The sequence below is a fragment of the Gavia stellata genome, chromosome 9 (assembly GCF_030936135.1).
Source record: "Gavia stellata isolate bGavSte3 chromosome 9, bGavSte3.hap2, whole genome shotgun sequence".
Classification (NCBI taxonomy): domain Eukaryota; kingdom Metazoa; phylum Chordata; class Aves; order Gaviiformes; family Gaviidae; genus Gavia; species Gavia stellata.
Genome location: NC_082602.1, coordinates 40,897,872 through 40,922,360, shown reverse-complemented (window position 1 = coordinate 40,922,360; position 24,489 = coordinate 40,897,872). Strand labels below are relative to the sequence as shown.

General features: G+C 54.6%; 1 protein-coding gene across 2 annotated transcripts; it reads right to left on the bottom strand.

Moving 5' to 3' along the window:
- Window positions 1-1,253: 1,253 nt before the first annotated feature.
- On the bottom strand, window positions 1,254-21,063 carry DPYSL4 (dihydropyrimidinase like 4). 2 transcript variants are annotated; one of them, XM_059820845.1, is made up of 14 exons: window positions 20,797-21,063; window positions 16,554-16,642; window positions 15,727-15,911; window positions 14,694-14,858; window positions 13,068-13,129; window positions 12,889-12,969; window positions 9,341-9,409; window positions 9,112-9,232; window positions 8,238-8,394; window positions 6,064-6,205; window positions 4,997-5,167; window positions 3,559-3,738; window positions 2,003-2,174; window positions 1,254-1,345 (listed from the first exon to the last, which is right to left on the bottom strand). In XM_059820845.1, exons 1-14 carry the CDS (start codon window positions 21,061-21,063, stop codon window positions 1,254-1,256), a joined length of 1,953 nt encoding a protein of 650 aa, XP_059676828.1. The 2 variants fall into 2 exon arrangements, with proteins under 2 accessions (XP_059676828.1, XP_059676829.1); XM_059820846.1 differs by lacking the exon at window positions 20,797-21,063 and adding an exon at window positions 19,742-19,780.
- Between the last annotated feature and the right edge of the window lie 3,426 nt (window positions 21,064-24,489).

Genomic DNA, 24,489 nt, shown 5'->3' with positions numbered 1-24,489 from the left:
GGCCACATGACACCGAATCTGGTCCAGCAGCCCTTGGCAGGCGTGCCAGGTCTAAGCAGAAGGGTGGGATTCTCCATTACTCCTACACAGCTAATAATAAGCCTCTTTTCATTGTCAAAGGGGAGTACAGTAACCTGCAAGTTATGAACGGATGTTACAAACCTTCGTATGTAAAATCCCAAAGGAAGAAAACACAAAAATGGAATAAGCTGGATGAACCGCTTTTATCATTTTATGATTTCCAACAAACTTTATTCAAAGCAAGGAACAGAAAACGAATGGCGGGCCATTCTATTAGAGGTACATGCATAGCTTTGTGGCATAGAGGTTCACCTTTACTTTACATACCTTTAAATATAATAAACGGGCTATAATAACCTTTATAAAAGAGTTTGTCATATGCAACTGGCCTTCAAATGAGCCTTGTTACTGGGTATAAGACTTACACTTGGTTCTTGAAAAACTGTATAAATAATCTTTAAAAAACAAGCCTAACAGAAAGACTACAGCCCACCGCTGCATCCACCACGGCTCGGGGTCCCAGGAGCAGCCAGCACCCGCCCTGGCCCGGGACACGGGGCGCCTGCACCCACCCCGCTGAGGCTGTGAGCACTGCAGGGACAGACGGACGCGCTGCCGTCCCGCACAGCCACGCTGGCTCACGGGCACAGTGATGGTGACTGCTGGAGCACGGCCAGGGCTGTGCAGGGAGATGGTGTAGCGATCGGCTCGGCAATGCTGCAGATGAGATGCAATTCACTGTATTAAAACCATACAGGGTGGGAAGTACTTATCGGTTAAAAGTCCTTCGACTAGAAAGGGCAGTCATTGCTACTAGAAAGGAGCGTATTCCAGACAAAATGCACCTTCATTTTCATCCTGGCCACAAGCCAGCCAGCAGCATGGCTGAGCGTGCTTCCAAGAGTACGTCTAGGTGCCCACATGCACGAGGTAAGGGCTTTCTGAGTAGCTAGTGAAGAAATACAGACTGGGAGAAATCGAGATGGGAGCGCTACCTCTCGGGGGGGTTACTCTATTTTCTACCTATGAGAAGAAGGGGCTGGGGCAGCTGCGAATGCTCGCTTTCCATCCTGAGCTTGAGGGCAACCCACCGTCCCCTTCCCGGCTGGACCCGGCCCCGGCAGGACCCGAGCACGCCCCGCCGGTGGCTGCGGTGGGGATAGCCACGCCGGCACGCCGGTGGCGCGGGGGGAGAGCGCAGCCCCCGGGCTGCCCCGCCGGCACGGGGGCCGTCAGGACAGCGAGGTGATGTTGGACCGTCCACCCGGCGGGGCGATGATTTTCTGAGCCGTGCGTCTGGCGACGTGGTCGTCTGCCTGCGACCCTAGGGAAGAGGACAGGCATGGGGTGTGCTGTTGGCACGGTGTGGGAATCCCGCTGCTTTAAATGCACAAAGCATAAAACATTTCCTTTGTGGGAAATACTCATAGTTTCGTTATATATCATTTTGGACACTATATTATCATAGTATAGTTTGGAACGGCTTTATTTGCCTGAACATCTTTATTTTTTATTGCTTCTTTCTGGAAAACATTATAAATGTCTTTCCTGTAATAAACAGTTTCTATATAATAAAAGGCGGGACCTTGTACACTTATTAAACAATCTGCGATCTGTCTGATTTCAACCAGCTAGGAAACAACATTACAAAAGTCATTTATGGCAGAGCATTGGCTTTCCACGGTCCCTAAAGCTGCTGGGCAGATTTCTGCAGAACGCTGAGCTGAGCGATGCCGAATCGCTGCCTGCTTACCCAGAAAGACCAAAGGAATTGTCTTTCTCTTCCTGAAAATGGAATCATTCGGCGAGTCTCTACAAACCCAACCCCTCCCAGCAGAATTAAGTTCCTGTGAGCAAAAATTAAGTTTCTATTCCTCAGCTTTGCCCTGCCGCTCACACAAGCCCGTGACTTCGTGATACCCACGCAAACCAGCCCCCCGCCGCCTGCAGCCCCCCCAACTTTCGGGGCCCCCCGCCCTACCGGACAAGCTGAACCCCGACTGGTGGAGGTTGCGCACGGGAGGAGCCTGGGCTTTGCCGGCGCAGGGCGCGATCCTGGACGCCGGGGTGGGGGCCACGGCTTTGGCGCTCGCGAGGACGTCGTGGACTGGTCCGTCGTACAGCCCTCTGGGGACGCCGTGGACTTCGGCCAGCTAGGAGGTGGGGAGCAAGCAGAGGTGTAGGGCACGTATTTCAGCTAAGGTGAAGGAGAACCAGACCAACATACAGGTAATGACTTGTTGTCCTTCTGTCTGTGCTTAACCTCCTACTGAGGGATTCTGGGGAGACCGCACCCCCAGACAGACCCGACCAGACGCCTCCCCGGGGAGAGGGCAGCCCGGGCAGGACGGGGCAGCCCGCGGCTCTTCCCACCCTCAAAGCCAAGCGGAGGATGCTGCCTGGCCCCACAGGAACATAGCATTGCACCCCCCGCAAAGGCCGTGTCCCCCTGGGAAAAGGGGCTCTGAGAGGTGGCCGGGGGGGTGCCGGCCACGCTCCCCTGAGGGCAATGTCCCACGGACGCGTGCCCCAGCCGGTGTCACCTGCTGTGACCGTCACGTCCTCCCGCAGGGAGGGTGAGCTCAGCCCTGGGCGCTCACGGCTGCCAGGGGAGCCAAAGCCGTAGCGACTTCGTTACCAGCGTTTCATCAGGGATTTGCTTAAGGCTGTTTCTCCTCCCAGGCGAAGCAGGGACAGCCCTTTGACCAGCACAGGGTCAGAAGGGACTTGTTTTGAAGATGAAACTGCTGGGTTTCAAATTAAGAAGACAGGGACTGATAGGTTATCAAGGCGTATGTAACATTTTCTGTAGAAATTTTTGTCTTACATGACCTTTGTCTTCATCGTGCTGCATATCTCGTGAAGAAAATACCCTGCTCAATGTTTTCCAATGCTCTTTCTGAGCGTAGCTTTTGTCAAAAGCTACGGTTAAATCAAGGATGGAGAGCTGGCACGGGCAGGCTGCCGGCTTGCTTGCAAAGTCCCGAACACGCCTGCCCGAACGCATTAACTGAACAAACCAACCCCTCACTGCCTGGGCTGACGCCCGGTTATCACCCCGCCAGAGCAGGGACCTCAGCTCGCTGCGCGTCAAGGCTTGTGTTTAGCAAACTCCAGCCTTTATGATAAAAACACGGCACGGGCTGTCTGCTTCCGCAACAGACAGAACATAACACAAACTTTCCTAATACAGGTAGAGAGGAATTCCTCCCTTCTACCTCAATACAAACCAAACAAAACCAGATTTGGTAGAACTCATGTTTTTGCTTTATAACTTTATAACAGGCAAATAATACTAATAAACTAGTATTATTAGTTGTAATACTAAAATAGGCATTATTGATTAATGTGCCAAGCCACACGCCAAAGCAGTGTCATGACAACATTACAAATTTCCAAGGCCTAATAATATTAATAATATTCTTGTTTCTGTTGCCTACGCCATCAGGAAGCTTACTATAACAGCAACTGCCAATACAATAACACAGAGAGATCGCAACAAAAATACGTGATTACTGCAAACAGAATTCTCCTTACCCTGTTTCTTGCCTTTATCCTTTTATAAACAAAATCAGGGAACGTCTTTCTAGGAATGAAGCGACCTGACCCCTGGGTGACAAACAGGTTTCCATCTTCAAGAACAATTCTTCCTTGACTTATGACCACGGTCGGAACACCGTGGCACTCGGTGCCTTCAAATATGTTGTACTCCACGTTCTGGAAAGAACAAACCAAGTTATTCAATATATTGAAGAAGAGAAGGTGACAGTCTAGCCAACTATACACGCCCCCATTTCTGTACCTTGGTCCTCGTGCACAATCAGTTGTACTTAACTAACCCTTCACATTTCAAATAATAAGGTTCTTCTAACTGGATGAACTAAAGCAAACTGGAATGGAGAAAGGAAATCCTCAGAACACTCAGCACTTGCCCAGAAGAACGCAGCAACGCAGCACTCCTGGCGCAAACTAGGCTGTTACTGCACCCGAACAATTCATTCTCTCTAAGCCCCAGAGGAGCTCTGCTTAAGTTCTCCGCTTGGGGACAGAAGTTCTTGTCATTTCTTCCAAGTCACTGCAAGTCTGCTACCAAAACAGGTACGGAAATGTTTTGCGGGAAATGCAAAATCCTGTCACTTTCATCAAATGCTCCCATTACTACCACTAGCAAACTATCAAAAAAATAAACCTTACAGTGAAAAAATGTGGCATTATAAAAAAGCGGAAGATAATTTTCTGGACCAAAAAAACCCGTTTCTCTTTTTTAAAGGCAAGACCTGAATATTTCAGTCATAATGGTAATTTTCTACAATAAAAAGCATTTTGGTGAAAAAAACAACACGAGACAAAATGTTTCTACATTAACTAATGCTCTGCCGCCAGCACTCCTCACAACACCTCACCCCCCTCTCTCTTTCAGCTGCAGCTTTCTGTCTGAGGCTCACGTTGGAAATGAGTTTGAGGACGTCCATGGCCTGGAAAACCACGGCTAAAACGCCATTAAGGTGCACCCGAATCTCTCCCGAATGAGTCACCCCTACGGACAGGCAGCGCCCGCGGAGGACGGGCGCCCGCACAGGAACGGGTCTGGCTCTTCGGGAGGGATGCCGAAATATTGAACTATATTAGCAGTTTAATACTTAAAACACGTTCGGCACTTACATTTCTCTAGTCCACTGCGAGTACACCGATGGTAAAATTTGTGTCCCAGAGACAGACTGCCTCAGAGCAGTCACTCTGCGACTCAGTTACAGTCCTACCCCCTCCCCATTCCCCAGCTTTACAGCAAGCAAAGGGCATTTTCATTTGCTGGTATTTTAAAAAGGAAATGCAAGGTCCTTCATCACTTTATCCACATAAACAGCTCCTCCCTTGCTGAATGATCTGATCTTTCTCATCTGAAGACATAATTGCTTTACTGCTCTCTTCTGCCTCTGAAACCAGTTCAAGAAAATAATTTAAAAAAATATTTTACCAGATTGTGGGTTTTTGCTGAGATGATTTTAGTAGCCTTGGGGTTCCACAAAACCAAGTCTGCGTCAGCGCCCACAGCGACGCGCCCCTTCCTGGGGTAGCAGTTGAAGATCTTGGCAGCATTGGTACTGGTCACCGCTACAAAATCGTTCTCATCCATCTTCCCGGAGACCTGGGAAAGAGAAGGGAAGAAGGACCATCACCGGAGACGTGCCCCACTCCCAGCAGCGGGCAGCAGCCCCGTCCCCGTGGCCGGGGGAAAACAAGACCTTCACTGGTAGCTCCAACTCCCTGTACAGTCGTCTCCCATTCACCAAAGACGGTTAAGGGTATTTCAATGAAGAAAGACTGGAAGTGAACCTAAACAGCGCTATTTATCATCTTTATTTATTATCTTAAGATAAATTCTATTCATCTGTGAAGAAAGCCTACCTAAGACGGAGACTTCAGGGTGGCTTGGTTCCCAAGCTCCTGGAAGTCTGCCCAGAGATGTCTGCTCCGTGGGATGCAGGCTAGAGCCTCCCAGGGATGCTCCTCGGGAGGGCAGGGTGCACCGCCGTGCAGGGACACGGGACTCGCTCCCACCGGCCAGACGCGTGTGTAGCGCAGCTCTCCCTCAGCAGCAGAGCAACCCTGCCCGGCAGGCTCGGAGGTGCTGCGGGAACGCGTCCCCACCGGTGGGGCCTGGGGCGACCGGGCAGCTGGCAGGCATGGCCACGGCCACGGCCACCGAGGGAGAGATGCTCTGTCCCCGTCCGCCTCCCCAGGCCTCCTGCAAGCACCGGGGAAGAGGAACGTCGTGTCTTACCCGTAGGAAAATTTGCTGGAGGGACTTTCTCTTGTGACTGCAAGTGGGGATGATCCCCATACCAAAGCCTCTGAAGGCACTTTGAAGGCATTCGGGTGTCACATTTTCTCTCGTTAGCAAGCGCCTCCGAAGCAGCAGTCTAGACAATGTCACACCTCCTCGCTCGTCTGAATTAACAAGGACGCTGACATCACCTCGCACTAGCACTGCTCACGTGCACTCGCAGCGTCGCAAAGAATCAGCGTTATTTGAGTACCTACCACACACTTTTCCCAAATTATCGACATCCGCTCTTCGATGCCGTTGGTTCCCTCGGGGATGAGGGTGAAGTTGTCCTTCCCCACTGCCTTCTGCGCGGTGGTGAAGGTGCAGTGAGCGCTGCCCGCAACCTGCAGGTCCCCGCTAGGCAAAGCACAGCAGAGGCGGTCAGAGGAGGCACCCGACGGCGCAGACGGCCTTCTCGGCACCACGACCACCTCCCCTCCCTGTGACACCGCTCCTCTCGGCGGGCGACAGCCACCCTCGCCTGGAAGACCGCCCGGGGCACTCACGGCTCGTGGGGGTCGTGCTCGGTCTGTTTGGTACGGATGGGTTTCACCAACGCCGGCTGGAAAGGCAGGCGACTTACGATCCGCAGAGCCCAGGGGAAGTCAAGTTAAAAGGCAACTTTTACAGATACACAGAGGCATCTCACCCTACTAATTTATACAGGAATTAAGCACAGGAATCATCTAAAAGATGTGAACAGCAGCCTCATAAGCACTATTTATATTCTTTCCAAAACCAGCTATTATTTTTACTACTGCAGCCAACATTTTAATCTTTGTACCTCCCCTTTGAACCTCAGATTATTTTAGGAAATGGTTGTCCAAGCAAGGTTCTTTTAAAGCAAGGATATGGTTAAATGAAACAAGATCCTGGATAAACCCAAATGTTATGTACTGTCACACACTACAGTGGGAGGAACTGGGTCGATGCTGGCAGGCAGGGCAAGAAGAGAACCGAGCATGTGTGGCTTGATGAGCCGGGGAGCATGCCTCCGCATTTATGTCAAAGCTCTGCTAGATTGAACTAAGCTTGTACTCTATTGCCTCTTTTAAGAGCACATTAAAGGTTTTGAGGTATCTTCATAGACTTTGTTAAGATGTACTAAAGTGAAACACTTTTCTCTTGTTAACAACTGTTTATCCTTCTGGGAAAAAAAAAATCCCATTTCAGGGAATTCTAAGAAATGTTCGTTTCTCCTTTAGAATATATATTGAATGCAATTCTTTTACAATTACATCCCTCATCCCATCTGGAAAATCCTTCACACATACTTCTGGACCTGATTTTTCCGACTCCGCCCCCACCGAACCGCAGTGAAGGCAGGGAGCTTTGCTGCCTGCTGCCGCTCAGCCCGCTGAGAAGGTGTAGGGCCGAGCTGCAGGCGCCGGAATGCAACCCCTCCGCTGCGAACTGCTTTCTGCAAGGCAGCAGTGACAAATTTGGTGTGTATTTGCTGCGAAATGTGAAACCCTGGCCCGTGGCAAAGCTCCAACCGTGATTAACAGCTTGGCGGCTGCGTCCCTGGATACAGCCCCAGCACACGGGGGTTGGCATTTCCCTGCCTGTTTTTATTTCCCTGCCCATTTTTATTTCCCTGCCCAGTCTGGGCTGCCAGCACCGCTTGGTCCCTGCACGGCTCCAGGGATGCTCCTGCCGGCCCCCGGGGCTTTGCTGCCTAACTTAACACACCGAAACAACCCTGCACGGTGATGTGCCCTAAAAGCTTATGTTTCACACATTTTAAAATCTTGCAAATGCCCGACACCGCTTCCGATAAAATCCTTTTTGCTTTAATGCCAAAGCAGCGCAGGAGGCTTTCCCTGGGACACAGCGAGGCAGAGCGGCAGTGACTGCTGTCCCTCCTGTGCTGGGATGTCCTGCCCATCCCACGGGATGCTGCGCATTCCTCCGCTCCAGTTCTGGAGGATGAAAAGGGCAGCGTGAGCCTGATTTTTACAGGAAAAACCTGGCAACTATTACCTGGCTTCATCAAAGCATAATTTAGACTCTTTTTGAAAGAGCCGCCTGGCTCCTTGCCCGAAGATTTATTCTTTTGATATGGAAAAGTGCAACAATTGATAGATGATTCTTCCCACGCTGATTATAACATCAAGGGGAAGGCTGAATTGCGTGCTAGCCTTCGCTGTGCTGCTGCACCCCACAGTGCCCCGGTACGGGAGAAGACTGGGGGTGCCCCCAGGAACAGGGAGGCTGTTACCCACCGGCGAAAGGCGGGGGGGCCAAGCCAGGGAGGTCAGGGGCTGCGACCCCCGGCCAGCCCCTGCTCTGCAGGCGATGCTGTTACGGTAAACGGCGTTCCAACAAATGCAGGTGGGATGCAAACACGACAGATGCGCTCAGGCATCCGTGCCGAGACGGAACTCACCAGGACAAGAGGGAGGTGAGATGATCCGGCGTGGTGGGGTCCGGGCTGATGGGGGGAGACGTGACGAAGGCTGCGGCTTTGGCCCAGTTTTTACTCCAGTAGTGCGACCCGTCGGTGCCCAGGCTGGCGGTAATGGGCTCTCCATACACGACCGTGCCTACGGAGCAATCAATTAATGAGTGCAAACGTGCCACGTGTCCTGCAGCCTCTTTTCACACGGCGCAGACAAATACCGCCGTTAACGATACAAGATGGTTTCACTTATCTTCAGTGTTCTCAGTATTTCAGCTTTTTACATTCACGTTAATCCCTCAGATTATCTCATGCGACTGGGAAATGCTGCCAAAACAAGTTTTGAACCCATTTATTTTCTCCTTAGACCGAACACACATTCGTATCTACAAGCCATCACGCCTTCCTCTAAATCAAAGGAGAGTCTCTGGCAGAGGCTCCTGGTTGGGGGCAGAGGTGGCCATGGACCCCCGTCTGTCCCTGGGCATGGCCTTCTGTCTCGCTCCCAGCAGGACTGCTTCCAGCTCTTCCCACTCTACACCCAGTTTGAATTCGGACCTTGCTCCAGATGCATTTTCCATTTAGTTCAAGACAAATGATTGCAAGTGAATTACTCCCTTTTTTTTCAGCTGCGTCTACTGAGATTCAGGTGTCAAAGTTTCAAGCACATCTCAAATGGTTCCAGCTCAGAGCAATTAGCTCTGGCACACTCTGCGAAGAAAAGCCAACACCAAGTTTTAGCACCCTTCAAAGGTGAGAGAACTTGGGTGGTAACGAGTTCTTAAACCTTGCAGCTAGAATGATATTCCTGGACATACTTAAACAGGCTCAATTAGTGTGCAAACATGAAACAACGCTTTACCTTTTCTCTTTGCTTGAGCTAAGACATCTGCTGCACCTCTGCTCATTATTTTGGTGATGTACAAGGGGCAGTTGGCTTGTTTCGCGATGGTAATTGCACGGTACACTGCCTCCGCTTCCACCTGCGGACACCAGAACACAGGCAGAAAATGTCTCAGGGCGCCGCTGCTACAGCCGCAGCGGCTGTTCTAAACCCCTGGGTAGCTCCGCTGAAGGACTGGAGACGTTACCTCCTCGGGGCGGCTGAGGACGTGCCCTTCCGGCCCGCTAATGCCGAGTTCCAGCAGCCTCTTTTGCTCCTAGGTGGACAGAGATGAACGGAAGAGCAGTCAGTGACATGAGCAACCTGTCCGAAGCAACGTGGGACACGGAACACCTTTTCAGAAGTACCTGAAGGGTGATGGAAATTCATGAACACGACTCAGCAATACCATTTATAGCTGTGACACTCCACAAAACTACTTCCTAGTAGACCCACCTCATGCTGTGGAAGCATTTCTGGACTGGGAACTGCTGTGTCCCTTGGACCTTCCCCACTCTTCAAACCCAGCCACATTTCTGGAGGACGTGGGATTTTAAGGCCGTCACTGCTTACTCTACTGTTGGAGTGGGAGACGGACCCGGAGTAACGATGGAATCTCAATATGAGTATAGTCGTTCTCCCCTTTATTCAAGCTTACAGAGTACATATAGACAGATGCCAAGAACACGCGTCCGCAACAGTTGTATAATTGGCTTACAGCCTCTGTTCACGCACCAAGGCGGCGAGTGAGAATGGTACAGTGCTCTTGTGCACGCACAAGAGCACTTCTCCTCTTCGCGAATGTAGCTCCTTCTTCTTGTTTACCATTCCACTGTCTCTTATCACATCAGGCTTTCAAGGACAGTTAGCGGTTTCCTCTGAGCCTTCCCCCTCATCAGAGACGGGGTTGCTCATGGGAATCAGATCGTCTCCCTTGTTACTAAGCCATTCCTCCACACTCTACGGCAGCACTAGGTGTGGCGCGCGGCTACCGGGAAGGAACAGATGTTTCCCCCGGACCCGAGGCTGCCTGAGGCTGCTCCGAGAATCCCTCGGAGGAAGCGGAGATGGGTGCGAGGCACTTGAGGCTGGCAGCGGGCACAGCAGGTGCCAGAGCTTCGCCCAGTAAGTCACACAGCCACGGCCACACGCAGTCCCTGTCCCTGGTGCACTTCGCCACGCAGCAGCGGGGATGTGGCTCAGACAAAAGGCTGCTGCTGCTGCTTGCCCTCCCGCAGTCTGGGGGGGAGGCGGCGGCGGGAGGGGAGGTTTAGCAGAGCCACCGCACGGCCACGTGCCCCAGCACCTGGGCTGGAGCCCAGCATCCCCGCCTGGCTGTGCCCACGTCCTCTCCCACCCAGCCCCGCTGCTCCGGCAGCACCAGCTCCCCCAGAGCAACACACTCAGTCCCCGCTGCCACAGCCTCACCTCACGCCGGGCACGAACCAAGTCCCTGCAGGGACCCCAGGGTGACAGAAGCTGGAACGAACACCGGGTTGCACCCAGGTTACTCACAGTGCCTTTGAAAGCAGATGTCTAGCACACACCTCCTCCCGTTTCCCTTCTGTGATGTTCTGTATCATGTAGTGCTCCCACTTAGCTGGCATTAGATGCAAGGACATTATTCAACACTACGGACTGCTCTTAGAGAATGGTTATTTCTCCGTTTTCCTGTTGCAGATATCCTCTGAGTTTGTCCCCAGGGCTCGAGTGTCATTGCGCTGGCAGCTTAAAGAAATACTTCTAAAGATACTGAACTGCTTGGGATCACATGATGTTTCACAGCCCGCCGAAGAAAAGGCTTCCCAGATAAAACCCCGGGGAGGTGGGAATTAGCTTTTATCCTGTTTGTTCAAATAAGCCCATCTGAAGGATTGGGATCCTGCTTTCATTTTAAACTCTCCTCCCACACCAGACTGAACACTTGTGTGACCTTAAGCCACAAGGAAGTACAAGTCTAGTTCTACCTTGTGTCATCTCATTGCAGTATGTATCTAAGATGTTCTTTTCTAAAGGTAAAAAGGAAAAATAACCAACATGAGCCAAGTCGGCAATACCAAGGAAGTTCCTGAGTACCGTTTTTGCAGATAAAATACTGCCAAGTGTAATGTACGTTACTTCAAAAGATCCAAATCTCTTTATTTTCTCAAGTACTCAGGACTTCTTAGCAAGGTAGATAATGTGACAAAGTGTCACTTAAGGCAGTCAGACATCCTTTAAGAAGCTCCAAAACATACTTGCTGGGAAGCACTAACAGTCTTTGTAAAGATTTCTGTGACAACACCCAAGCGGGTGCAAGGAATTGGGAGGATGCTGCTGATTTTAGCAGGCGCCCCCGATCCTCCTGCAGGTTCTTCTGCCCGCAGACGCTGCTACCGCAGGGTCTCCTGTCAGCCCTTCCCCTCCAAGCCTGGGTATTCAGCTTATACCAGGGACCAGATCCCCTGCGCAGGGGCAGGACGCAGGAGCACGGTTTCTCCGTTCCCCTGGCTGCTGCAAGGCTCGGTGCCCACACGCACGGGCACACCGAGCCTGCTCTGCTGCAAGACCACGAGCTCAACTCGGCTTGCCTTTTGCCAGAGATCTCGGAGGTGAGCGACCAGGGTGACGCCCTGCCGACAGCAGACACTGAGAAATGCTCACTGGTCCTCCTCCCCAGGGGGCTGCTCCTCCTTCTCTCATCTGGACCGATCCCTACTGAATCTGCAGCACCAACAGAAGGCTAAAAGCGTGCTGGCACTGCTCCACCTTCCACTAGACACTACAGCCCATCTCTTAAAGTCAGCAGAATCACAGAATCACTAAGGTTGGAAAAGACCCATAAGATCATCAAGTCCAACCACCAACCCAACCCCACCATGCCCACTAAACCATGTCCCGCAGTGCCACATCCACACGTTCCTTGAACACCTCCAGGGATGGTGACTCCACCACCTCCCCGGGCAGCCTCTTCCAATGCTTCACCACTCTCTCAGGAAAGAGATTTTTCCTAATATCCAGCCTAAACCTCCCCTGGCGCAACTTGAGGCCATTTCCTCTTGTCCTGTCACTTGTCACTTGGGAGAAGGGACCAACACCCACCTCCCCACAACCCCCTTTCAGGTAGTTGTAGAGAGTGATGAGGTCTCCCCTCAGCCTCCTCTTCTCCAGACTGAACACCCCCAGCTCCCTCAGCCGCTCCTCATCAGACTTGTGCTCCATACCCCTCACCAGCTCCGTCGCCCTTCTCTGGACACACTCCAGCACCTCAATGTCCTTCTTGGAGTGAGGGGCCCAAAACTGAACACAGCATTCGAGGTGCGGCCTCACCAGCGCCGAGTACAGGGGCACGATCCCCTCCCTACTCCCGCTGCCCACACCATTTCTGATACAGGCCAGGATGCCGTTGGCCTTCTTGGCCACCTGGGCACACTGCCGGCTCACATTCAGCCGGCTGTCGACCAACACCCCCAGGTCCTTTTCCGCCGGGCAGCTTTCCAGCCACTCGTCCCCACGCCTGGAGCGTTGCACGGGGTTGTTGTGACCCAAGTGCAGGACCCGGCACTTGGCCTTGTTGAACCTCACACAATTGGCCTGGGCCCATGGATCCAGCCTGTCCAGATCCCTCTGCAGAGCCCTCCTGCCCTCCAGCAGATCAACACTCCCACCCAACTTGGTGTTGTCTGCAAACTTACTGAGGGTGCACTCAATAAGCACTTCACCTTAAATCGAAACACTCTGGTCAACCTTTAATTTAAATGAATATAAAAACTGTACCTCATCGATGATGTCTCCGTTTTCAGCATGCACTTGGGCAATGGCCCCCAGGTCTCGAATAATGCAGAATATTTCGTACATCTGCCAAGAGACAGCGGGTTGCCCAACGTCAGACAAATCACAGTCCACACTGAAAGCGCGGGTGCTGACGCGCCCTGGACGCTGGCTGGCTCTGTTACCTGGGCATCGGTGCACTGAAGTTTGTCTTTGTAGGCCATAAAAACCAGGAAGGAGTTCACACCTTGAGAAAAGAAGATGACACGTGTATTTGTTGTCATGGTTGAGAACTCAGTGACCTGCTACAGGCTGAGCAAGGGGCGTTGGAACCGGGGGGGTTGTGCCGGCTGGGGTTAGACTGAAAGCAAAGCAAGGTGAAGGGCTGAAACGGGAACTGTCCCCAGAAGAACGGAACCCTGGAGCTCGGGAGCTGCAAAAGACCCCTGTCTTTGGATGCACCTGAACCCAAAAAAACCCCAGCCCATAGCCCACTGCTGATTTTAGGTTCTTTGTAACCTGGGCCGAATGGAGAGAATCAAACGCATTGCTCCCAGTCTGAGTTTTCCCTCCAGTGGCGGTTTCAATGTATGGTTTATCCCCAACTTCCTTCAGTTAGTGTATTAGCGCCAAGACTAAATTACAGCGAAAGATGAGACTCTCTAAAATTAGAGCACCGTCATTTAGAGCAGTGCACTGCTCTTTAGCTAGACAAATAGATGGGCAGTACTTTGCACACAGCATTGCACGCAATCCTAATGGCTATCGTTTCTATTGAACGTAAAGGACGATTCACGAAGCACTGAGTCAAAGCCGGAGAATTGCCACTGCATTTTATATGGTAGAGGCAACAACTAATCCCAAACTACGATCAAATTACAAATAAACTGTCTTTCATGTGAACATACATATGAAAAATACCCGGTATAAGCTTGGAACAGCCACATTACTTCGGTCGCTCTGCATTTTAATAGGAAATTCACTGCAAATTTCTATGTTAATTGACCAATTAAGGCCTTGCTTGCAAGACTGCAAATTACACTGAAGTCATTTAGCTCTACATTAGCATATCTGAAAGCAAAATGTAGTTCCAACATGGAAATAAGTATTAATGAAATGCATGAATTCCTGCCCCATGGCCCACTTTCCAGTAAGGCATGTCCAGCAGATACTTCAGGATGTGCAGGAATTACAGGCATAAACAAAATCTCTGTGGAAAGCCTAAAGCTTTGTTTTATTCCATAAGCCCCGTCTTGAACGTTTTTATTTAAATACTTTCCTGCACATCAGGCAGCCTGACTCAGGGTGCCCGATACCGTTCCTTTAGTTTCCAAAATGGATTTTCATGACTGGGCTGTACATTGCCCAAGGTGAGGGCGCATGAACCAGCTGTTACGGTACGAATCCGGTGTCAACACCCCTGTCCCCACCTCTCTCCCCGACGGCAAAGGATGGGTAGCTCAGACCTCCACAGCGAAGGAGCACGGTCACAGAATGACAGAGTCACAGAAGGACAGGGGTTGGAAGGGACCTCTGGAGATCGGCTGGTCCGACCCCCCCCAGAGCAGGGTCACTAGCGCAGGTTGCACAGGAATGCGTCCAGGAGAGTTTGGAATATCTCCGGAGGAGAAGACTCCGCAGCCTCTCTGGGCAGCTCCACGTACCCCATCTGTCACTGGTAAGAGGAGCGCGGCAGAGCAGCCGTAACTATCATAGCTTATGGTGACTTGCTTGCGTGCCTGGACCGCAAGGACTACGATGCGGGGTTTTTTTGCAGGGTTATTGCCAGAATACCCCCTTTCTGTCCTTACCCTTGTCCTTCACCAGGGCTTCCAGCTCCTCCTTCAGGCTTTCGTGCCAGCGAGGGATGTCGACGTGCAGCGAGTAATCGCAGCAGGCCTGGCTGTCGGCGCTCCCGCGCCACTGCTCGTAGGCAGCCAGGAGGCTGGTCCCAGCGTCCGGGCAGACGTGGTCAACTGAGGAAACACTGCACAGCGTTAGCACACGTGCCAGGGAAAGGGCTAGAGAAATACCTGGGGAGGGCAGCAGCCACCAGTATTCCTGGCAAGACTTTACTGCTGTGAAAAGGAGACGTTTTAATACTAACTCATTTTTATAGCATTGATTAAAGATGAAGGATAATAAATTTCCCGGATAAAGTGAAACAAATGGAACAAACGAACTCGAAGTTACAGCTACTATTATCCCTTCTTTTCAGGCAGCCCACCTAGCACAGCATCTGAGAGAGGCCGGTGAGCAAAGTGTGTCCTTGCACACTTTTGCACAGCCCCCTTGGGCAGCTTCCGCGGGCAGTCCCCCACAGCCCATCAGTTCTGCACTTCTCTGATCTTTGTTCCTATTCCCCACAGTACCGGCTATGAGATCGGTAAGGAGCTACGCCAGCATTTGTTGGGACTGGTCCTTCCGTCACATACTGCCGTGGGCCTTGGGACCAGAACAAGAACCAAACAGAAATCAAAATTATTTTACATTAACACAAAAATGGAACCCATGCTCACAGAGCTGAAAAACTCTTATAAAAATGCACTTGCAAAGCTATTAAAAACGTATTAAAAAGTGTTTAAAGGTCGCTTCTATTTTATTCTCTTATGAGGTGAAGCAGAAGCAACTACATATTTTTAATATAAGTGTGTAGCAACAGAAGGAGGTTCTGAAAGGCACGTAATGCCTTTCAATTAGTTTTGTAACGCTTTGATTTCTACAGCAAAAATTGACATTTCTCTGCTATGAGGGTAAATAATCCCTGCAATGATAAAAGGGCCCAATGTATTTTGCTAAACAATGTTCTAGTTAGCAGGCCGTTGGAATGCTGCTCCATCTTACTGATCATTGTGGTGCCTCCTGCCAGGGCTGCTTTGGTGCCTTGGTAGAAGTCATCGGCAGAGGTCATCCCCATGACGGGCATCTGCAGTCTGGTATGGACGTCGATCCCCCCTGGCATCACGATCTGGCCGTAGGCATCGACTGTCTTCACACCCCCAGGAACAACCAGGTTTTCTCCAATTTGTCTGAAAACAATATTAAGACCTCCTGTTAACCGGCAACGACTTTTAAGTGAAGATGCAAAACCAACTTCTCAGTGCTGCTCGTGGCACGCACGCCTGCACTGCCCAGGCCCCCGCACACCGCGGGGCCGCGTTCTCCCCCGGCAGGAGAAGCTGCACGTAGGGAGCGCCTCGTGCTCGGCCGGCACCGGGAGCGGAGCCGGGGTCCGCTGGAGAACCCCGCGGGTCCCACCCTGCCGGCCCAGCGGCACCCATCCCACCGCTCCGGCACTTGTTAGCAGCGCTGGGACATGCCAGGCCACCCACCACCTGAGGGACCCTGCTCAGAGAGAGGAGCTGCTGAGGTCTCGGTGCCGGACTCCGTACGCTGCTTCTGACGCGCCCCTTGGCAGAGCTTAACCCGGCGCAACTCCGTCCCCTGCACAACTTAAACAGAGCACGAACTGCCAGCACTCTATACGGCGTCCCAGCCACAAAAGTACACTAACGTCATTATTTCTTGACACTATTCTGAAAAGCTGTCCTCGTTTTTCAAAAAGGGAACGTATTACCAAGAGAAAAATGACAGAAAGGAACCTTGTTCAAATTCCACGGCACCGAGTCATGCTTGGAAATTACATTATAAAATATAAATTTTTAACTTACTTTACTAAACCATCTTCCACATAAATGTCCGCATAGAATGACTGATCATCGTTGACAATTTTTCCTCCTTTGATTAGAAGCCGGTCGCTCTAATGGAAAAAAACCACACTTTTTTTAGGGATTACTGTATTTAGATGTTACTTTACTCATTCTGAGCTTTCATCAAGTCTAGGACTTAATATTTTGCCCTTCAATCATAGAAGTTTAGTTGAGTATCCAAACTATTCGACACCGAAGCCCAACTGCATTTTGCAAAGGAAACCACGTAAAGTTGTCACGTGAGAGGAACACAGACCGCCTATGAAGCGCGGTACCAGCCTGGGGTGTACCGGCAGCACAGCCGAGCCCGACAGCTCCGGGTACCAGAACACCCCCATTTCGGATCGGAGCTGCCCGTCTCCGAGCGGAGCCGGCCGAAGGGAGCGTGCTCCAGCCTTCGCTGCTCCTGACCCGCCTGGCAGAAGGCACCCCACCAGCCGAAGGCCCCCCGAGAGCTGCTTCAGAGCAGGTTCAGAGGCTGACCGAAGTTCTCAGCAGTTTTAAAACATTCGCTAGATAACATCCCCCAGCTCAGCCATGCGCCTGCCCCCTCCGTCACCTCTGGTTACAGAGGCTTTTAAGTGCATCTTATTAACCTGGTAATTTACTGACATTCATTAGTTTTCACAGTCTTGTTGGAGGCAGATAATGCCTCAAGGACTTTCCTCGCTTCAAAGCAAGACAGTGGCACAGTTGTCAGATTTGCAGACTCTTTAATCAGAAAAATTAGAAAGCAGAGGCATTTATGTAAATGTGGAACTGCAGCCGAATTTAAGAGGATCCCTTTCCTGCTCTCTGGTGTTGCTGAAAAATTATTACCAAGGCTAAAATGCGCAACACAAAGAGAGCATGGCCCGAGCACAGAAACAACGGAGGGACGCAAGAGCACGTGGCTATGACTTACAACACAGCAATGTGCGCTGATGCTACACATTCTGGAAAACATTCTGGGGTTTTAATGAGCATCACTGGCATACGAAAAAACCTACTAAAGAATTGCATTGTGTTTTTAAAAGGAGCGAGGCTTTTGTTGCATCTTTGTTGTTTTCCCTTGTCCCATAAAATCAATGAAAAGAAGCCTCAGTGTTGGCTGCCCCACGGGAGAGCCGTACAGCCCCTCCCCTTGCAGGGCCCATCCTCACCCCATCCCCATCCCCATCCCCATCCCCATCCTCATCCTCAACCCATCCTCATCCTCATCCCATCCCTATCCTCATTCTCATCCCATCCCCATCCTCATCCTCACCCCATCCCCATCCTCATCCTCACCCCATCCCCATCCTCATCCCATCCCCATCCTCATCCTCATCCCATCCCCATCCTCATCCTCACCCCATCCCCATCCTCATCCTCACCCTCACCCCATCCCCATCCTCATCCTCACCCTCATCCCATCCCCATCCTCATCCTTGCCCCATCCCCAACCTCACCCCATCCCTGTCCTCACCCCAACCCCATCTTCATCCTCACTCCATCCTCATGCCATCCCCAGCCTCATCCCATCCTCACCCCATCCCCATCCCCATCCTCATCCTCATTCCATCCCCATCCTCATCCTCAACCCATCCTCATCCTCACCCCCACCCCATCCCCATCCTCATCCTTGCCCCATCCCCATCCTCACCCCATCCCTGTCCTCACCCCAACCCCATCTTCATCCTCACTCCATCCTCACCCCATCCCCATCCTCATCCTCACCCTCACCCCATCCCCATCCTCATCCCATCCCCATCCTCATCCTCATCCCATCCCCATCCTCATCCTCACCCCATCCCCATCCTCATCCTTACCCTCACCCCATCCCCATCCTCACCCCATCCCCATCCTCATCCTCACCCTCATCCCATCCCCATCCTCATCCTTGCCCCATCCCCAACCTCACCCCATCCCTGTCCTCACCCCAACCCCATCTTCATCCTCACTCCATCCTCATGCCATCCCCAGCCTCATCCCATCCTCACCCCATCCCCATCCCCATCCTCATCCTCATTCCATCCCCATCCTCATCCTCAACCCATCCTCATCCTCACCCCCACCCCATCCTCATCCTCACCCCCACCCCCATCCTCACCCCATCCCTGTCCTCACCCCAACCCCATCTTCATCCTCACTCCATCCTCACCCCATCCCCATCCTCATCCTCACCCTCACCCCATCCCCATCCTCATCCCATCCTCATCCTCATCCTCACCCCATCCCGACCCCACCGCCCCCCCCCCAGCTGTGCCCCCCCCAGCTCCAGCCCCGCACGCCCAGAGATCTGCTCCCGCAGCGGAGTCCCGCAGCCCGTCGCCGGCTCCCGCAGCGCCCCGCAGCCACCGGGGGGTTTCCAGGGAGCTCCGCCGCGGGGAGCGGAGCGGGGGAAGACCCGGCCCCGCCACCTGGAGAGTCTCCCCGCCGCTGCCGGCAGCCGCGGCGCCGGGAGGAGGGACTCCCCTCCCGCGCAGCCCGGCGCGGCAGCGCACGCTGCCCCCGCCACCGGCCGGGCCGGGGCCCGGGAGCCGCCGCCGCCCGCTCCGCCGGCGACACCCGGCGCGGAGGCGGCCCCGGGCGGGCGCTCTGCCGCGGCCGGCGCCCGGCGGCGGGCCGGGGGCGAGGCGGCAGCCGCCCCCCCGCCCGGCCCAGTCCGCGGAGAGAGCGTTTCCCACACACGCTGCCGGCCCGGCGCCCCGCGGGCAGCTGGGGAGGCGGCGGGGCGGCCCCGCGGCCGCGGTGAGGGTCGCGCCTGCCTTTGTCCGCCGCAGCCGGGCGGGCTTTGCCGGCGGGACCCCGGCTGCGGCCCAGACAAAGCGCCGGGGCCGCCGGGCTCAGGCCGGGCCGCGGCCGACAAAGGGAGCGGCGGAGCCGGCGGGGCGGGGAGGGGGCGAGGGGGGGCGCCGCGCCCGCACCCCGTGGCTCGGGGGGGGGGGGAACGGCCGCTCCGGCAGCGCCGGGCCCGGGCCCCCTTAGCGGGGGAAGCCCCAGCAGCGCGCCCCGGGTGTCCGGCCCCACGGGCGGCGGGGACCGCCCCGCCCCACCCCCGCCGGCTGGGAGGGACCCACGGGTCCCGGCACCACCGGCCCGGCAGCGGGTCGGGTCGGGTCGGGTCGGGCCGGTCCCGCAGCCCCCGGGGGTCCCGCCCGCCCGCGCCGCGCAGGGGAGCCCCTCACCGTGATGCGGGGGATGCTCTTCTTGCCCTGGTGCGACATCCTCCCGCCGCGCTCCGCCTGTGCGCGCGTGTGCGCGTTTGTCTGTGCGTGTGTTGTGTGTGCGTGTGTTGTGTGTGCGTGTGTTGTTTGTGTGTGCGCGTGTTGTGTGTGTGTGCGTGTGTTGTGTGTGTGTGCGTGTGTTGTGTGTGCGTGTGTTGTTTGTGTGTGCGCGTGTTGTGTGTGTGTGCGTGTGTTGTGTGTGCGTGTGTTTGTGTATGCGTGTGTTGTGTGTGCCTGTGTTGTGTGTGCCTGTGTCGTTCCCCTGTGCCTGTGTTGTCTGTGCCTCTGCCCGTGTGTGCACGTCCCTGCGTGCGTGCGCGCGCGCCCCCCGCCGCTGCCCCCGGCTCCCCCCGCCCGCCGCCGGCCCGGGGCCGCGCTCCCGGCGCTGCAGACAAAGCCGGCCCGGCGGGGAGAGCAGCGGAGCGGAGCGGGTCGGTCCCGCAGCCACAACCGCCCCGCGGGCCCGGCGGCGGGACGGGGCGCGCAGCCCCCGCCCGGTCCCGCCGCCGCGCGGAGCGGCCCCGCAGCCGCGGACCAGGGGCCGGGGGTCGTGGGGGCCGGTGAAAGTCGCGTCCCCCGAAGGAGGAGTGGCCGCTCACCGCCCACTCGGCCCGTCCCTGCAAGCAGCCGGTCCGCCCGACTGTTCTCGGCCCCGGGCCCCCTTACCGGGCGCCGGGCTCTGCCCGACGGGGCTCTGCCCGACGGGGCTGCGACGGCGCCCGCCCAGCGGCACCGCGACGGGGCGGGAGGGACGGGAGGGGACGGGAGGGGATGCGACGGAACGGGCCGCCCCCCCCCCCCCCCCCCCGCTCTCCCGGAGGAGTCTCGGCCCGGGCGGCTCCGCCACCCGCGGGCGGAGAAGCGGCGACGGCCGCTGCTACCCCCGGGCGGGGGCTGAGGGCGTCGGGCGCGGTTGGCGGCTCCCCCCGCCTGCCCGCCGGCTCCCTGCCTCCCCCGGGCCGGGCCGGCGGGAGGTGGAGGGCGGGGAGGGCACGGGGGGAGGCGGCCCCCCTTACCTGCCGGCAGCCGTCGGGCGGCTCTCCCGCGGCGGCGGCCCCCGGGGACGGCGCGGGCGCGGCGGGGCCGGGGTCGCGGGCGCGGCGGTGCCCGCCGGAGGGGGTCCCGGGGCCGGGGGCGCCGAGCGAGGCGAAGTCCAGCGTCTTGTTGTCGAAGGCGTCCTCCACGCTGCAGAACATGCCGCCGCGCTTCTGCCGCGGCCGCGGGCTGCCCGCGCCCAGCCCCGCGAAGCAGGCGGGCAGCGCCTCCTCCCGCCGCCCCGACATGGGCTCCGGGCCGGGGGCCCGCGGGCCCCTTCCGCCACGGCGGCCCCGCCGCTCCCCCCGGGGCCGGCGCCGCTGCCGCTGCCGCTGCGCGGCCGCTGCGCTCCTGCGGCCGGCTCGCCCTGGGGAGAGGAGCAAAGCGCGTTAAGAGCAGCCCGGCGCCCCCCGCCGCCCCCCCGCCCGCCCCGCCCGGCTGCCCGCGGCCATCCACGCGTGGCACGGCCCCGCTCACGGCGGGCGCGCTTCCCGGGCGGGCGGCGGCCCGCGGCGGGGGGGGTTACACCTCCCGAGCCCGCGCAGCCGGCGGCGGGGCCAGGAGGGTCCCCCCGGCCCGCGGCGGGCGGTGCGCCGAGCGCCGCCGCGTCCCGCCCCGCCCGGGACGGCCCCTGCCCCGCGGTCGGGCGGTGGCCGCGTCCCGCCGGCGGTGCGGCGATGAGGAGGGTCCCGTTCGGCTGAGGGCGGGGCGGCGGCCTTGCCGGGGGTTCGCCAGGGCGTCTTCCAGCCCCGGTTTAGCCAGCGTTTCAGGGGGAGGTTAAGAAGCGGCTGAAGAGTTCTTGCACTGCGGAAGAAAACCCGGCGAAGGTACTGTACCTAATCGAAGGCTTCCTTTGTGCCACCCAGGCAAGGGACCAAACCAGCTTCTCTCATTTGAAGGTTTAAACCAGCTCTTTTTATTAAAAGTTTACAATACTTTATGTATTTTACAAATGAATAGAAAGTCTCTTGATAGATATCATATGAATCACAATACAAAAATATGTGTAAAATTCTGTAATTGATCAACCCAGCCCTGTCTTAGGCCTGCCAATCACTGCTTCAGCACTGAACCAAACAGCACGTGTTTAGGATATGGTTATTAGGAGATTATATCAGAGAACACAAGTCACGGCACACGGGCCATTGGAAAAAAACCATTTTCTCTGGTTTACATTTTGCGTAAATTTACAAGACTTCCTTTTTATAAAATGTACAATCCTAAGTACAGGGTTTAATACACATATTCACAATACGATTTCCTGAGTCTAAACTAAATCCATTCCCGTGCTAACGCACGCTGGCCGTCGCGAGGAGGTGGCGGTGGCATTGGGGACGCAGAGGGAGCTGGCGTCGGCCCCCCCCAAGGGACTCGCGGCTGCATTTTCTCGTCACAGTCGGGAGTTTTGTTCACAAGCTGCGTAAGGCACTCAGGGATACACTGAAGGCTACAGGTATTACTAGAGCGGAACACTTTAAGTAACAGCCACAGTCCTCCAACAGCTTGAACAAGAAGTCCAGGCCTGAAATACACAACGCACGGCTGCTGACAAAGTAAGCTGCAATTCCAATGGATTTCAGTTTAGACGTGTTGCTCTGCGGACGCGGCGGCCGGCCCGTACCACGGCGGCGGGACCCGGGCAGGGAGCGACCCGACCGCTTCGGTGCTCCTTCAGAGACTCCGCGTGTCTGAGCGAGCGCATCTACGCGACCGCTCAGGTTCTCGTGGGCAAAACGTAGCGATCGTGCTGTTTCGGTAACGCACCTAGTGACGCACGTGGTTTACCTGGCCCCATCTTGTGATCTGAAGGGCAGCTGGGGAGTTTATAAGGTGCCTACGGGTGAGAAAGTGGGGTGGCCGGCAGCCCCCGAGGGGCAGGCGCTCGCCAGCCTGAGCATGGCTGGGGGTCCCTGCCCGGGCTGCGAGCCCCAGCTTTCCTCTGCTGCTTTACACCCGCGCCGAGGGACGGAGGGACAGAGGGACTGCAGGAAAAAGCCTTATGACAGAGACCCAGTTTAGGGTAATGCCCCCCCACCCTGGCCCTGTGGCTTTGAGACCGTGTTTCTTCAAGACGCGCAAGACCCAGAGGTGAGAAGACAGCAAACGAGATCTGACAGAGCTCATCGCACTGATGAAGGGTGGCACCGTCTCCAGAATGGCTCCGTGCCACGGTCAAGGACTCATCGTACAAACTCGTCATACAAAACCCCAGCGGGATCAAGCGCAAAGTGACTGAAAACTGAGCGAAACCCCTCATGTTGAAATTAAGGAGCACAATTATGCAAATTTCCTGTCTGTGCATTTGTAAGAAAGAAACAGTTTTGAAAACATTCTTTGAGCCATTTTTTTCTTTCCTATGTACATTTCTTTTTACATGTAAATATTAACATATACATAAGCATAATCCCTTATTTACACATGTACCTGTCCCGTACAGTTAGCTTTTTGATTAAAAAACCCCCATGGTTAAGACAGTCTAATTAACGGGAAAACGGAACTGAAGTTCTAGACGTGTACACACAACGTGCAAAAGCACGGCCTGAGTGAACAGCGACGAAACGGATGCGAGCCACTGCCGAACGCCCTCGTCGCCGCCGCTGCCAGCCCCAGCGGTGCAGTGGGCATCGCGCACCTCCGCGCCCCAGCAGCTCCCCCGCTGCCGTGCTCCCCGGGGCGGCGGGGCTGCGTCTCCAGGCCGTTCAGGTAAGGCATTTCCAGCGATGCCAGCACGGCACACTCCCCCAGATTTCCAGCGGGAGTTCGGCAGGGCCTTAGACTGCAGGCAGCTACCTCAGCTATTGCTCGCAGCTCCTCCAAGTAAAGAGAGCATTTTAAGACATGAAGTATTTAAGTAGAACTCAAAGTGGACACACATTTTAAGCATGATATGCAGAAGCACAAATGTAGCGCATCAATGTAATCCCAGTATTGGTATTTGTATCTGATAGCATTGGAATTTCTTAAATTACATTTATAATATAATCATATGCTGATATCAAAATCCATAACCTTTGACTTAAAATGTCATATGACTTCAGTACAAATATAACACTCTTCTGAACAATTAATTTTTTTACATTTTTGTAGTTTAGCCCCCTTTGCTGTTTACGCTGTCCGGTTTAAAACAGACGATTGATGTACAAGGATCTGGAGAGCTTGTAGAATTTCAGTATCAAGGGATGTTCTTCGTCGCTTTATAAACTCAACAGACGTTTTGGAAGCGGTGCAGCTACCTACAGAATAAAATAAGGATTAACTACAGCTGGGCCTCTCTCTCCAACACACGCTTTTTAGTGCCAAGCACTACAACGTGTCCGTTTCATGGGGTTTGCAAGATTGTCTTAAGTAGCTCTCAGTTAAGTCTACAGCTGGAGTCTACTTAGCCAATTGCTAGTTTTTCCCTGGAAAAAAAAAAGATCATTTACTAAATGTTAAATGTACTGTTTTCTATAGGCTGTACCATACACTGTATTGTTCATTTTTGTTAAGCAATACCCCCCTAACAGTTTTCAGGTAACACTCAGAATGTGATGCTGATAATGATGAATGACGAATTTAAAATTTGCCCTGTCTAGCTTCATGCAACCTTCGAGGCCGCCTTTCCTGAACACCACCTCCTGCAGCACCCACGTCCCTCCCCTTTGGAGCATCCCACTGGGGCAAGTGAATGCCTG

Coding starts and splice junctions, on each gene's coding strand:
- DPYSL4 (XM_059820845.1), bottom strand. CDS start 21,063: ATGTCGGGGCGGCGGGAGGAGGCGCTGCCCGCCTGCTTCGCGGGGCTG. Junction 9,410..12,888: donor ACGGAGACATCATCGATGAG/GTACAGTTTTTA, acceptor CTGTCCACCTAG/GAGCAAAAGAGGCTGCTGGA. Junction 6,206..8,237: donor CTCACCTCCCTCTTGTCCTG/GTGAGTTCCGTC, acceptor TGCTTTGCCTAG/CGGGGACCTGCAGGTTGCGG.